This window comes from Pseudophryne corroboree, chromosome 8 (assembly GCF_028390025.1).
Source record: "Pseudophryne corroboree isolate aPseCor3 chromosome 8, aPseCor3.hap2, whole genome shotgun sequence".
In the NCBI taxonomy this organism is placed as follows: Eukaryota; Metazoa; Chordata; class Amphibia; order Anura; family Myobatrachidae; genus Pseudophryne; species Pseudophryne corroboree.
Window position 1 is genome coordinate 147,789,998 of NC_086451.1, and position 16,730 is coordinate 147,806,727.

Here is a 16,730-nt window from a genome sequence, read left to right on the forward strand (position 1 = left end):
GGAGTGAAGCTGGGCCTACAGTACTCTACCATGTCGAAGGTGGAGATTAGAGCGCCTAGGATCTGCATGCAAGAGTGTATTGATACTCAATGGTGATCTAAAAATGAGCAAATTTTGGTCTGTAGGGACTGAAGCCTGTCCGATTAGAAGGAACACCCACTGGACCCTGGAATCCAGTAAAGCTCCCAAATGTGGCATCTTCTGAGACAGAGTCCAGGAGGATTTATGGGGTTGGGTATGTGTGACCAGCGGTCAGAATACAGACATCGGGATCCCGGCTGTTAGATGGCCAGCAGGGGGGAAATGCGAGCGCTCACCACAGGTTCTATTACCACTCTACAGGTGTCGCGGACACCCACGAGTGGGAATAGTCCCTGTTGGTAGGGATGCCGACTGTCGGGACAGTGGGGGTTCGGGATGTAGGTGTCGGTATTATGACCGGCGGTCTCCTGAACGCTGGTCACATAACTACATCCTGGATTTATGCCAGTTGATGATCCACCCATGAGACTGAAGGAGGTCCTTCGTGAGATTGATGGAAAGTGCAAATGACAATGCCCGACACTGGAAGTGATCCTCCCATATAGCAAACCTAGACACTTACAAATACATGCACACAAAGCATTCAATGCACATGACTATAGGGCAAATAGTGATCAACAATCCAAAAAGGAGAAAGGAGCTATTGGTATAACCTAACTAGAATGAGGTATACAAGAGACAAGACTCCGTGCTTCTCTCTGCTGAGGTGCAGAAGCAGGCAAGATGCTAAAATGACTGCCCAGCTACTCATGAAGTGAGGAGAGAGAGAATACCCAGTGGTGGGATGCCTGCAGGAGGAATAAGCCAAGGTGGTGGGGGAATGGCTAACAGGGAAAGCCTATCTCCTTGTATAGCCTGAACCCGAAGGTAATAGCCGCTAAACTGTATAGTGCCCTGTTATCATATGTGGAGTCAACTTGAGCCCCCACTGCCAGGACCAACGACTGTGACAGACTCTATGTATGCAGCTTCCAGCAAGCAGGGAGCTGCCTTCTATGTCCCTGGTGCTTCCAGGTGAGGCTCCCCTACTGTGTGCTGGAGCCCGGCCGAGGTCACTGACCCAGTCGCCAGAGCTGTGGCCGCTGGGGATCATTAGAGCGGCAGTGAGGGCGCCTCTAGCGCTGACTCACTGCCTGCTCAAGTAAATGTAAAATAAATGTGAAAATAAAAAACTATGAAGCTGCTTAAAAGCAGTCCCTGAAAAATAGTGCCCTTCTCTGTTAGGCACCAAACTGAAACTGTCCCACCCCCGATATTGTACATCAAAACAAAAGGTAACACAACATTTAAGAAAAAGCAATTTAAAAGTGGAACTTTCAAATTTAGGGAGAATTCAGTACTCTGCGATGGCGGCTACATTTAGACAGATTCTCTTGCATCTTGTAACCAACAACTTTGCAGATATGTTTCCTTCGCTCCCTATAGAGGTGCACATTAGGATCTGCAATGTTGAGGTACTGTAAATATTATTGATGTGAACAGTCATACATCGCCAATGACTGCACACTCCATTAAATGTTAAATTCTTCTTCAGGTCCAAAAAGAAAAGTGACTACAGTACTAATGAAATACATGTTGCCAAATCTTGAGAAATACTGCACTAAGGCCCTCATTCCGAGTTGTTCGCTCGTTGACTATTTTCGCAACGCAGCGATTAGGTAGAAAATGCGCATGCGCATGGTACGCAGAGCGCATGCGCTTAGTAATTTTACTAAGAACTTAGTAGATTTACTCACGAGCGAACAACGTTTTTTCCATGCTGAAGTGTACGTAGTGTGATTGACAGGAAGTGGGTGTTTTTGGGCGGCAACTCAGCATTTTCACGGCGTTTGCGGAAAAACGCAGGCATGCCAAGGAAAAATGCGGGAGTGGCTGGAGAAACGGGGGAGTGGCTGGCCGAACGCAGGGCGTGTTTGTGACGTAAAACCAGGAACGAAACTGACTGAACTGATCGCTATCTGTGAGTAGGTCCGGAGCTACTCAGAAACTGCTAAGAATTATGTAGTAGCAATTCTGCTAATCTTTCGTTCGCTATTCTGCTAAGCTAAGATACACTCCCAGAGGGCGGCGGCTTAGCGTGTGCAATGCTGCTAAAATCAGCTAGCGAGCGAACAACTCGGAATGAGGGCCTAAGTTTTATGTTCTTACTTTGTCAAGACAGGTAATGTTCCTCCATGGGCTTGTAGCAAACAGACCTGCAGTTCTTGCACCTGTAAGAAAAACATTTAAAATAAACAGCCGAAATAGAGAATTAGAAAATTCCAAACAAAATGTTTCTTCATCTTTGTCAGCTTTCGACTGGAAAGTACAATCATTTATACCTGCTGCTTTAATCTGTGAAGTTCTGCAGCCTGTGGGTCCGTGTTCACTATAGGCTTATTCTTGATCTTTCTGGCTCTGTCTGCATACCGAAGAGTATTTAAAGTCTCCTCCATGTTAGAATCAGCAGGACTAACACAAGCAATCATGAGGGTATGGCTGTTACCTCCCAGGGAATCTGTAAAAAAAAAACCCCCAAAAAACCCAGTATATTGCTTTTAAAGGTCCTGTCAAAACAAATCCAGTTTAAATATCTTTGTATGCTATGCAGAAACCTGTATGTTTTGTTTCTAAAATTTATTATACAATACACAGAAAATTCATCAATTTATATTATAAGCCAAAACCAGAACGTATTGAAAGCACCATTTCTGGACAACTCAAATGGGAAGGGGGATAGCAAGGAAAAGCCTGCATTGGTACTAGAGATGAGCGGGTTCGGTTCGTCGAGATCCGAACCCCCCCCCCCCCCCCGAACTTCACCTATTTTACACGAGTACAAGGAAACCTCGGATCTTCCCGCCTTGCTCGGTTAACCCGAACGAGGCCGAACGTCATCATCCCGCTGTCGGATTCTCGCGAGACTCGTATTCTATATAAAGAGCCGCGCGTCGCCACCATTTTCACTCGTGCATTGGAGATTGAACGGAGAGGACGTGGCTACGTTCTCTGCCTGAAAAGCTCCGTAATCTGTGCTCAGTGTGCTGCAAATATCTGTGCTCAGTGTGCTGCATTGTGAGGACCACCAGTATATAATTATAGTAGTACAGTACAGTAGGCCATTGCTGTATCTAGCAGCTCCGTGTCAGACTCAGTTCTAGACAGTATCCTGATCATCAGTGCTCAATGGTGGTCATTCCGAGATGTTCGCTTGCTGCTATTTTTAGCAGAATTGCTAATAGGCTAAAATCCAGCAGTTCTGCGCATGCGTATGCACCGCAGGGCGCACACGCTAAGTAATTTCACACAAAACTATGCTATTTTACTCACAGGCAAACGAAGCTTTTCAGTCACTCTGTTGATCGGAGAATGATTGACAGGAAGTGGGTGTTTCTGGGTGGTAACTGAGCGTTTTCCAGGAGTGTGCTAAAAAACGCAGGCGTGCCAGCAGAAAACGCAGGAGTGGCTGGAGAAACAGGGGAGTGGCTGGCCGGACGCTGGGCGTGTTTGTGACGTCAAACCAGGAACTAAACGGACTGAGATGATCGCTATCTAGGAGTAGGTCTGGAGCTACTCAGAAACTGCATGGAAATACTTAATAGCAGAATTGCTAATCTTTCGTTAGCAATTCTGCTATGCTAAGATACACTCCCAGAGGGCGGCGGCTTTGCGTTTGCATTTCTGCTAAAAGTAGCTAGCGAGCGAACAACTCAGAATGACCACCAATATCTGCTGTATTGTTGTGTGACCAGTATATACTATATTATTATATATAGTAGTACAGTGCAGCATTTTGGTGACCAACAGTATATAGTTGTACAGTACAGTAGGCCATTGCTGTATCTTGCAAGTATCCATTCCATATCTGTGCTGCATTGTTGTGAGCAGTATATATAGTAGTACAGTGCAGCATTTTGGTGACCAACAGTATATAGTTGTACAGTACAGTAGGCCATTGCTGTATCTTGCAGCTCCGTGTCACTGCAAGTATCCATTCCATATCTGTGCTTCATTGTTGTGAGCAGTATATATAGTAGTACAGTGCAGCATTTTGGTGACCAACAGTATATAGTTGTACAGTACAGTAGGCCATTGCTATTGATATAATAATATTATTACTGGCATATAATTCCACACATTAAAAAATGGAGAACAAAAATGTGGAGGGTGAAATAGGGAAAGATCAAATCCACTTCCACCTAGTGCTGAAGCTGCTGCCACTAGTCATGGCAGAGACGATTCAATGCCATCAACGTCGTCTGCCAAGGCCGATGCCCAATATCATAGTAGAGAGCATGTAAAATCCATAAAACTAAAGTTCAGTACTGTAAAATTACCCAAAAATCTAAATTAAAAGTGTCTGAGGAGAAGCGTAAACTTGCCAATATGCCATTTACGACACGGAGTGGCAAGGAACGGCTGAGGCCCTGGCCTATGTTCATGGCTAGTGGTTCAGCTTCACATGAGAATGGAAGCACTCATCCTCCCGCTAGAAAACTGAAAAGAGTTAAGATGGCAAAAGTACAGCAAAGAACCGTGCATTCTTCTAAATCACAAATCCCCAAGGAGAGTATAATTGTGTCGGCGGTTGCGATGCCTGATATTCCCAACACTGGACGGGAAGAGGTGGCTCCTTCCACCATTTGCACGCCCCCTGCAAGTGCTGGAAGGAGCACCCACAGTCAGGGACGGTGCAAGGGTGTTCGGCGCCTCCCTGCAAACTATAAATTTGCGCCCTCCCTCCCATACTTAATAAAGGGACAGTGCGTACCGAAGTCGCACGCCGCAAGAAGCGGGTGGGGTGTGGCCACACAATAGTACCAATTTAAATTACTCTAGAGAGTAGCACAATCTTGTTCACATTACACAGCAAACTGGGGGTCATTCCGACCCGTTCACACGCAGCGTTTTATCGCTGTGGTGCGAGCGGGTCGGAACTGCGCATGCGCGCCAGACGCATGGCGCAAGCCATCGCCGGGAAGCGACGCCGCCAGCGAGAAATGTGATTGCATTGACGATCGCAAGAATACGGACAGACAGGAGGCGTTCCGGGGAAGATACTCACCGTTTTTCAGGCGTGGTGGGTCCCACGCATGAAGGGCGGATGTCTGACGTCACAGCCGGGAACATCATCGCTGGATCCGTCGCACTGGTGAGTAGCTGCAGGGCTGGTCTTGTTTTGCTTTAAACTTTGTTAGCATAGCAGCGCTGCACAAGCGATCGCAGCCCTGCTATGCTAAAATACACTCCTCCATAGATATGAGAGAGATAGATAGATAGATAGATAGATAGATAGATAGATAGATAGATAGATAATAGACAAACACACAGATAGATGATAGATAGATAGATAGATAGATAGATAATAGACAAACACACAGATAGATGATAGATAGATAGATAGATAGATAGATAGATAGATAGATAGATAGATAGATAGATAGATAGATAGACAGACAATCACACATAAAAAGAAAAAATATAGGGGTGTGGCTTCATGGGGAAGGGGTGTGGCCACAAAATAATACCATTTCATATTACGGTAGTCTCCATTATTCAAATTACGCCACACAGTAGCGCCACTACACCAGGTATAACCCCTTTTACACATTACGGCAGCCAGTCCGCCTTTTTACACATCACGGCAGACAGCATCCCCTTTTACACATTACGGCAGACAGCGTCCCCTTTTTACACATTACGGCAGACAGCGTCCCCCTTTTTACACATTACGGCAGACCACGTCACCTTTTTACACATTACGGCAGTGCGTGTCCCCTTTTTACACATTACGGCAGACCGCGTCCCCTTTTTACACATTACGGCAGACCGCGTCCCCTTTTTACACATTACGGCAGTGCGTGTCCCCTATTTACACATTACGGTAGTGTGTGTCCCCTTCTTACACATTACGGCAGACCGCGTCCCCTATGTTCATGGCTAGTGGTTCAGCTTCACATGAGGATGGAAGCACTCATCCTCCCGCTAGAAAACTGAAAAGAGTTAATATGGCAAAAGCACAGCAAAGAACCGTGCATTCTTCTAAATCACAAATCCCCAAGGAGAGTATAATTGTGTCGGCGGTTGCGATGCCTGATACTCCCAACACTGGACGGGAAGAGGTGGCTCCTTCCACCATTTGCACGCCCCCTGCAAGTGCTGGAAGGAGCACCCACAGTCAGGGACGGTGCAAGGGTGTTCGGCGCCTCCCTGCAAACTATAAATTTGCGCCCTCCCTCCCATACTTAATAAAGGGACAGTGCGTACCGAAGTCGCACGCCGCAAGAAGCGGGTGGGGTGTGGCCACACAATAGTACCAATTCAAATTACTCTAGAGAGTAGCACAATCTTGTTCACATTACACCGCAAACTGGGGGTCATTCCGACCCGTTCACACGCAGCGTTTTTTCGCTGTGGTGCGAGCGGGTCGGAACTGCGCATGCGCGCCAGACGCATGGCGCAAGCCATCGCCGGGAAGCGACGCCGCCAGCGAGAAATGTGATTGCATTGACGATCGCAAGAATACGGACAGACAGGAGGCGTTCCGGGGAAGATACTCACCGTTTTTCAGGCGTGGTGGGTCCCACGCATGAAGGGCGGATGTCTGACGTCACAGCCGGGAACATCATCGCTGGATCCGTCGCACTGGTGAGTAGCTGCAGGGCTGGTCTTGTTTTGCTTTAAACTTTGTTAGCATAGCAGCGCTGCACAAGCGATCGCAGCCCTGCTATGCTAAAATACACTCCTCCACAGATATGAGATAGATAGATAGATAGATAGATAGATAGATAGATAGATAGATAATAGACAAACATACAGATAGATGATAGATAGATAGATAGATAGATAGATAGATAGATAGATAGACAGACAATCACACATAAAAAGAAAAAATATAGGGGTGTGGCTTCATGGGGAAGGGGTGTGGCCACAAAATAATACCATTTCATATTACGGTAGTCTCCATTATTCAAATTACGCCACACAGCAGTAGCGCCACTACACCAGGTAGAACCCCTTTTACACATTACGGCAGCCAGTCCGCCTTTTTACACATCACGGCAGACAGCATCCCCTTTTACACATTACGGCAGACAGCGTCCCCTTTTTACACATTACGGCAGACAGCGTCCCCCTTTTTACACATTACGGCAGACCACGTCACCTTTTTACACATTACGGCAGTGCGTGTCCCCTTTTTACACATTACGGCAGACCGCGTCCCCTTTTTACATATTACGGCAGTGCGTGTCCCCTTTTTACACATTACGGCCGACCGCGTCCCCTTTTTACACATTACGGCAGACAGCGTCCCCTTTTTACACATTGCGGCAGACAGCGTCCCCTTTTTACACATTACGGCAGACCGCGTCACCTTTTTACACATTACGGCAGACCGCGTCACCTTTTTACACATTACGGCAGTGCGTGTCCCCTTTTTACACATTACGGCAGACCGCGTCCCCTTTTTACACATGACGGCAGACCGCGTCCCCTTTTTACACATTACGGCAGACCGCGTCCCCTTTTTACACATTACGGCAGACCGCGTCCCCTTTTTACACATTACGGCAGTGCGTGTCCCCTATTTACACATTACGGTAGTGTGTCCCCTTCTTACACATTACGGCAGACCGCGTCCCCTATGTTCATGGCTAGTGGTTCAGCTTCACATGAGGATGGAAGCACTCATCCTCCCGCTAGAAAACTGAAAAGAGTTAATATGGCAAAAGCACAGCAAAGAACCGTGCATTCTTCTAAATCACAAATCCCCAAGGAGAGTATAATTGTGTCGGCGGTTGCGATGCCTGATACTCCCAACACTGGACGGGAAGAGGTGGCTCCTTCCACCATTTGCACGCCCCCTGCAAGTGCTGGAAGGAGCACCCACAGTCAGGGACGGTGCAAGGGTGTTCGGCGCCTCCCTGCAAACTATAAATTTGCGCCCTCCCTCCCATACTTAATAAAGGGACAGTGCGTACCGAAGTCGCACGCCGCAAGAAGCGGGTGGGGTGTGGCCACACAATAGTACCAATTCAAATTACTCTAGAGAGTAGCACAATCTTGTTCACATTACACCGCAAACTGGGGGTCATTCCGACCCGTTCACACGCAGCGTTTTTTCGCTGTGGTGCGAGCGGGTCGGAACTGCGCATGCGCACCAGACGCATGGCGCACGCCATCGCCGGGAAGCGACGCCGCCAGCGAGAAATGTGATTGCATTGACGATCGCAAGAATACGGACAGACAGGAGGCGTTCCGGGGAAGATACTCACCGTTTTTCAGGCGTGGTGGGTCCCACGCATGAAGGGCGGATGTCTGACGTCACAGCCGGGAACATCATCGCTGGATCCGTCGCACTGGTGAGTAGCTGCAGGGCTGGTCTTGTTTTGCTTTAAACTTTGTTAGCATAGCAGCGCTGCACAAGCGATCGCAGCCCTGCTATGCTAAAATACACTCCTCCACAGATATGAGATAGATAGATAGATAGATAGATAGATAGATAGATAGATAGATAGATAATAGACAAACATACAGATAGATGATAGATAGATAGATAGATAGATAGACAGACAATCACACATAAAAAGAAAAAATATAGGGGTGTGGCTTCATGGGGAAGGGGTGTGGCCACAAAATAATACCATTTCATATTACGGTAGTCTCCATTATTCAAATTACGCCACACAGTAGCGCCACTACACCAGGTAGAACCCCTTTTACACATTACGGCAGCCAGTCCGCCTTTTTACACATCACGGCAGACAGCATCCCCTTTTACACATTACGGCAGACAGCGTCCCCTTTTTACACATTACGGCAGACAGCGTCCCCCTTTTTACACATTACGGCAGACCACGTCACCTTTTTACACATTACGGCAGTGCGTGTCCCCTTTTTACACATTACGGCAGACCGCGTCCCCTTTTTACATATTACGGCAGTGCGTGTCCCCTTTTTACACATTACGGCCGACCGCGTCCCCTTTTTACACATTACGGCAGACAGCGTCCCCTTTTTACACATTGCGGCAGACAGCGTCCCCTTTTTACACATTACGGCAGACCGCGTCACCTTTTTACACATTACGGCAGACCGCGTCACCTTTTTACACATTACGGCAGTGCGTGTCCCCTTTTTACACATTACGGCAGACCGCGTCCCCTTTTTACACATTACGGCAGACCGCGTCCCCTTTTTACACATGACGGCAGACCGCGTCCCCTTCTTACACATTACGGCAGACCGCGTCACCTTTTTACACATTACGGCAGACAGCGCCCCCCTTTAAAATATTAGATAGATAGATAGATAGATAATAGACAGACACAGATAGATAGATAGATAGATAGATAGATAGATAGATAGATAGATAGTTAGATAGATAATAGACAGACACATAGATAGATAGATAGATAGATAGATAGATAGATAGATAGATAGATAGATAGATAGACAGACAATCACACATAAAAAGAAAACTCACTTTAGTTCCTCTGTACTGGTCTCGGGCAGTCTCTCTTTTGTTCCTGATCCTGAGTCCTGTCAGCTGATGAGATGGCTCCGTCCATAGGGATGGGGGCATCTAGTGGCTCCTGGCGGTACTGCACTCAGCAGTGACTGCAGCTCTCAGCTTCCGAAGTCGTCCTTTGCTGGTCCCGCCCCCACACCTCCCCTTACTAGCGTCACAGCGCTGTCACAGGATGGGAGGAGGTGGGGCTGGAGTGGGGGGGAGTCCTGGGGGACAGAAGTTCCGCGATCCAGGCTGCCGGCTGCCGCTGCTTGTACAGTGATAGGCGCAGCGCCAGCCGGCAGCCGGCAACAACAGCACACAGTGAAGGGATGCAGTGTAGGGAAAGCGCCTCTCCTGCCTTGCGCTTACCTGCACTGCATCCCTTCGCTGAGCGGGTTCCGCCGGCTCTGCCCACAGTCCAGTTCCTGATAGTCAAATTGAAGATGTCACTGTTGAAGTACACCAGGATGAGGATATGGGTGTTGCTGGCGCTGGGGAGGAAATTAACAAGGAGGATTCTGATGGTGAGGTGGTTTGTTTAAGTCAGGCACCCGGGGAGACACCTGTTGTCCGTGGGATGAATATGGCCATTGACATGCCTGGTCAAATTACAAAAAAATATCACCTCTTCGGTGTGGAATTATTTTAACAGAAATGAGGACAACAGGTGTCAAGCCGTGTGTTGCCTTTGTCAAGCTGTAATAAGTAGGGGTAAGGACGTTAACCACCTAGGAACATCCTCCATTATACGTCACCTGGACCGCATTCATCAGAAGTCATTGGCGAGTTCAAAAATTTTGGGTGACAGCGGAAGCAGTCCACTGACAACTAAATCCCTTCCTCTTGTACCCAAGCTCCTGCAAACCACACCACCAACTCCCTCAGTGTCAATTTCCTCCTTAGACAGGAACGCCAATAGTCCTGCAGGCCATGTCACTGGCAAGTCTGACGAGTCCTCTCCTAACTGGGATTCCTCCGATGGATCCTTGAGTGTAATGCCTACTGCTGCTGGCGCTGCTGTTGTTGCTGCTGGGAGTCGATCGTCATCCCAGAGGGGAAGTCGGAAGACCACTTGTACTACTTCCAGTAAGCAATTGACTGTCCAACAGTCCTTTGCGCGGAAGATGAAATATCACAGCAGTCATCCTGTTGCAAAGCGGATAACTCAGGCCTTGGCAGCTGTGTTGGTGTTAGACGTGCATCCGGTATCCACCGTTAATTCACAGGGACTTAGAGAATTTCTTGAGGTAGTGTGTCCCCGGTACCAAATCCCATCTAGGTTCCACTTCTCTAGGCAGGCGATACCGAGAATGTACACAGACGTCAGAAAAATACTCACCAGTGTCCTAAAAAATGCAGTTGTACCCAATGTCCACTTAACCACGGACATGTGGACAAGTGGAGCAGGGCAGACTCAGGACTATATGACTGTGACAGCCCACTGGGTAGATGTATTGAATCCCGCAGCAACAAAAGCACCAGTAGCAGCATCTCGCAAACGCCAACTCGTTACTAGGCAGGCTACGCTTTGTATCACTGCTTTCCATAAGAGGCACACAGCTGACAACCTCTTACGGAAACTGAGGAACATCATTGCAGATTGGCTTACCCCAATTGGACTCTCCTGGGTATTTGTGACATCGGACAATGCCACCAATATTGTGCATGCGTTACATGTGGGCAAATTCCAGCACGTCCCATGTTTTGCACATACAATTAATTTGGTGGTGCAGAATTTAAAAAAAAAATGACAGGGGCGTGCAAGAGATGCTGTCGGTGGCCCGAAGAATTGCGGACCACTTTCGGCATTCAGCCACCGCGTGCCGAAGACTGGAGCACCAGCAAACACTCCTGAACCTGCCCCTCCATCAGCTGAAGCAAGAGGTGGTAACGAGGTGGAATTCAACCCTCTATATGCTTCAGAGGATGGAGGAGCAGCAAAAGGCCATTCAAGCCTATACATCTGCCTACGATATAGGCAAAGGAGGGGGAATGCACCTGACTCAAGCGCAGTGGAGAATGATTTCAACGTTGTGCAAGGTTCTGCAACCCTTTGAACTTGCCACACGTGAAGTCAGTTCAGACACTGCCAGCCTGATTCAGGTCATTCCCCTCATCAGGCTTTTACAGAAGCAGCTGGAGAGATTGAAGGAGGAGCTAAAACAGAGCGATTCCGCTAGGCATGTGGGACTTGTGGATGGAGCCCTTAATTCGCTTAACCAGGATTCACGGGTGGTCAATCTGTTGAAATCAGAGCACTACATGTTGGCCACCGTGCTCGATCCTAGGTTTAAAGCCTACGTTGTATCTCTCTGCAGAGGTTCAAAGACCTGCTGGTGAGAAAATTGTCAAGTCAAGCGGAACGTGACCCGTCAACAGCTCCTCCTTCACATTCTCCCGCAACTGGGGCTGCGAGGAAAAGGATAAGAATTCCGAGTCCACCCGCTGGCAGTGATGCAGGGCAGTCAGGAGCGAGTGCTGACATCTGGTCCGGCCTGAAGGACCTGCCAACGATTACTGACATGTCGTCTACTGTCACTGCATATGATTCTGTCACCATTGAAAGAATGGTGGAGGATTATATGAGTGACCGCATCCAAGTAGGCACGTCAGACAGTCCGTACGTATACCTGCAGGAAAAAGAGGCAATTTGGAGGCCCTTGCACAAACTGGCTTTATTTTACCTAAGTTGCCCCCCCTCCAGTGTGTACTCCGAAAGAGTGTTTAGTGCAGCCGCTCACCTTGTCAGCAATCGGCGTACGAGGTTACTTCCACAAAATGTGGAGAAGATGATGTTCATCATAATGAATTATAATCAATTCCTCCGTGGAGATATTCACCAGCAATTGCCTCCAGAAAGTACACAGGGACCTGTGATGGTGGATTCCAGTGGGGACGAATTAATACTCTGTGAGGAGGGGGATGTACAAAGTGAAAGGGGTGAGGAATCGGAGGATGATGATGAGGTCGACATCTTGCCTCTGTAGAGCCAGTTTGAGCAAGGAGAGATTGAGTGCTTCTTTTTTTGGTGGGGGCCCAAACCAACCAGTCATTTCAGCCACAGTCGTGTGGCAGACCCTGTGGCTGAAATGATGGGTTTGTTAAAGTGTGCATGTCCTGTTTATACAACATAAGGGTGGGTGGGAGGGTGGGAGGGCCCAAGGACAATTCCATCTTGCACCTCTTTTTTTATTTATTTATCTTTGCATCATGTGATGTTTGGGGCCAATTTTTATAAGTGCCATCCTGTCTGCCACTGCAGTGCCACTCCTAGATGGGCCAGGTGTTTGTGCCGCCCACTTGGGTCGCTTAGTTTAGTCATCCAGCGACCTCGGTGCAAATGTTAGGACTAAAAATAATATTGTGAGGTGTGAGGTGTTCAGAATAGACTGGAAATGAGTGGAAATTATGGTTATTGAGGTTAATAATACTATAGGATCAAAATGACCCCCAAATTCTATGATTTAAGCTGTTTTTGAAAAAAAAACACCCAAATCCAAAACACACCCACATCCGACAAAAAAATTTAAGGGAGGTTTTGCCAAAACGCATCCGAATCCAAAACACGGCCGCGGAACCGAATCCAAAACCAAAACACAAAACCCGAAAAATTTCCGGTGCACACCTCTAATTGGTACCTTGTCAACCATCATGAACAGGAGAGTGAGATTAGTGATGGATGCATAAAATAGGATTTTAATACCTACCGGCAGTGTCGGACTGGGGCATGAAGAGCCCATCGGGGAATGCTGTGGTAGGGGCCCATGTTTAGGGGTGTGGTCAGTCTCCAGAGGGGGTGTGGCCATCCGCTACATTGGTTTGCCTAACCATTAGTGAGTGCATGGGCTGGTCCCCTTGACAAATATATAAATACTGCTAGTGCGTGCATGATAATGTACCAGATAAATATTGGCAATGCACTGTAGAGAATACATTATAGTCCTGTGTAGTATAAGGTTACATATGTATAATGTATAATTCAAGAACACAGTCTGGAACCTGATCACTAGAGGGGGAGGAGGGCCCCAGGCAGTGGGGCCCACCGGTGGTTTCCCCTGTACCCCTGTGGGCCAGTCTGACCCTGCCTACAGGTAAATCCTTTTCTCGTTGTCCATAAGGGATATTGGGGGAAACTAGTACGATGGGGTATAGACGGGGTCCAAAGGAGCCAGTGCACTTTAAATTTCTTCAACTGGGTGTGCTGGCTCCTCCCTTCTATGCCCCCTTCCACAGGCAGTTAAAGGTATAAAACGTGCCCAAAGGAGAAAGGACATATATGAGAGAAGGAACATGATAAAGGGTGGTGAGATTTACTGTATACACACGCACACCAAAACAGATAGCAACCAGCAACGGCTGCTAACAACAAAAGCAACAGCTGAACTGGTAACTATAGAACAAGAACCTGCAGAAAAGTCAAACGCACTGAGGCGGGCGCTCAATATCCCTTATGGAAAAGGATTTACCGGTAGGTATTAAAATCCTGTTTTCTGTAGCATCCATAAGGGATACTGGGGGAAACTAGTACGATGGGGACGTCCCAAAGCTTCCAGAATGGGCAGGAACGTGTGGAGACTGCTGCAGCACCGCCTGCCCAAACATGGTATCTTCTTTGGCCAGGGTATCAAATTTGCAGAATTTCACAAAAGTGTTCTTCCCCGACCAAGTAGTATCTCGGCATAGTTGCAAGGCCAAGACTCCATGGGCAACTGCCCAGGAAGAGCCCACTGATCTAGTAGAGTGGGCCTTTAGAGACCTAGGAACAGGTAAGGCTGCCGACACATAGGCCTGTTGGATAGTAAGCCTAATCCAACGAGCAATGGACTGCATTGAAGCAGGGCAACCATTCTTCTGCGCATCATAGAGCACGAACAAGGAATCCGTCTATCTGATCCGAGCTGTACGCTTGCCATAGATCTTCAAGGCACGCACAGCATCCAATGCCTCCGGAGGAGCAGAAGCATCAGAACTGGATGGAACCACAATAGGTTGATTCAGATGAAATGCGTAGACAACCTACAGCAGGAACTGCTGTCTAGTCTGGAGCTCCGCTCTGTCCTCGTAAAAGACCAAGTATGGACTTTTACACGATAAGGCCCCTAATTCTGAAACACGTTGAGCAGAAGCCATGGACAGTAACATCACTGTCTTCCACGTGAGATACTTGTCTTCTACCGTCATCAGAGGTTCAACCCAGGAAGACTGTAGAAATTTCAATACTACATCCAGATCCCAGGGTGCCGTAGGCGGCACAAAGGGAGGTTATATGTGGACTACCCCTTGCAAGAAGGTCTGAACTTCTGGCAACACTGCCAATTTCTTCTGTAAGAAAATTGAGAGAGCTGAAATCTGGACCTTAATGGAACCGAGACGTAAGCCCTTATCCACACCAGCCTGCAGAAAACGTAGGAAACGTCCCAAGTGAAACTCTGCAGGCGGATACGTGCATTCCTCGCACCAAGAGACACATCTCCTCCAGATATGATGATAGTGTTTTGACGTCACAGGTTTCCTGGCCCGAACCATGGAAAGGCCCTTGTGAGCTAGGATGTTCCGCTCAACCTCCATGCCAGCAAACGAATACGCCGTAAGTCCGGGTAGACGAACGGTCCTTGTTGAAGAAGATCGCTTCTGAGTGGTAGAGGCCAAGGGTCTTCGACGGACATGTCCAGAAGATCCACGTACCATGCCCTCCGAGGCCAATCCGGGGCAATTAGAACTGCCTGGACACCTTGATTCCTGATTCGCTTGAGCACTCTTGGGAGCAATGGGATCAAAGGAAACAGGTAGACCAGCCGGTACGGCCAAGGCGACGCCAGCGCGTCCACTGCCCTCGCATGAGGGTCCCTGGTCCACGAGCAATACCATCATGTCTATTTGAGGGCAACCCCCCCTTTCGATGATCTGCTGGAACACCAGATGGTGGAGACCCCACTCCCCCGGGTGGAGATCGTGACGACTCAGGAAGTCCGCCTCCCAATTGTCCATACCCGGAATGAAGATTCCTGACATAAAAACATAGAAACATAGAATTTGTCGGCAGATAAGAACCACTTGGCCCATCTAGTCTGCCCCCTTTTTTTTTTTTTTTTAATATTATTTTTATCTCTAACCTTATTTGATCCTTATTTCTTTGTAAGGATATCCTTATGTCTATCCCATGCATGTTTAAATTGCTCTACTGTCTTAGCCTCTACCACCTCTGATGGGAGGCTATTCCACTTGTCCACTACCCTTTCTGTGAAATAATTTTTCCGCAAATTTCCCCTGAACCTCCCCCCCCTCCAGTCTCAGTGCATGTCCTCGTGTCCTTTTGCTTCTCTTCATTTGGAGAATGTTTCCCTCCTGGACTTTGTTAAAACCCTTGATATATTTGAAAGTTTCTATCATGTCCCCCCTTTCCCTTCTCTGCTCCAAACTATACATATTGAGATTTCTTAGTCTTTCTGGGTATGTTTTTGTTCTGCCTCCACGTATCCTTCCTCATCAAACATGTCGACACTGACGTACCGACACACCACACACACAGGGAATGCTCTGACTGAGGACAGGACCCCACAAAGGCTTTTGGGGAGACAGAGAGAGAGTATGCCAGCACACACCCCAGCGCTATATAACCCAGGGATTACACAGTACCTTAGTGTTTACCCAGTAGCTGCTGTTTTATATAAAATGCGCCTAAATTTATGTGCCCCCCCTCTCTTTTTCACCCTTTTTCTACCTTGATACTGCAGGGGAGAGCCTGGGGAGCTTCTTTCCAGCGGAGCTGTGGATAGAAAATGGCGCTGGTGTGCTGAGGAAGAAGGCCCCGCCCCCTCAGCGGCGGGCTTCTGTCCCGCTTCTATGTGTAAAAAATGGCGGGGGCTCGCACATATATACAGTGCCTGGCTGTATATATGTGTTATTTTGCCAAAGGTACTCTAATTGCTGCCCAGGGCGCCCCCCCCCTGCGCCCTGCACCCTACAGTGACCGGAGTGTGCGGGTGTGCTGTGGGAGCAATGGCGCACAGCTGCAGTGCTGTGCACTACCTTAAGTGAAGACAGGAGTCTTCTGCCACCAATTTCGATGTCTTCTTGCTTCTGCCGGCTTCTGTACTTCTGGCTCTGCGAGGGGGACGGCGGCGCGGCTCCGGGAACGGACGATCAAGGTTAGGTACCTGTGTTCGATCCCTCTGGAGCTAATGGTGTCCAGTAG

The 16,730-nt window shown here is 48.2% G+C and overlaps 1 protein-coding gene across 1 annotated transcript in view; it reads right to left on the reverse strand.

Moving 5' to 3' along the window:
* Nucleotides 1-16,730, reverse strand: part of LOC134947576 (chromosome-associated kinesin KIF4-like) — a 602,740-nt gene that overhangs the window by 241,392 nt on the left and 344,618 nt on the right. The window contains exons 9-10 of the mRNA XM_063935595.1: nucleotides 2,364-2,539; nucleotides 2,191-2,252 (exon numbers count right to left, since the gene is read on the reverse strand). Of these exons, the coding sequence (XP_063791665.1) occupies nucleotides 2,191-2,252; nucleotides 2,364-2,539 (238 nt within the window). The remainder of the gene's footprint in view (nucleotides 1-2,190; nucleotides 2,253-2,363; nucleotides 2,540-16,730) is intronic.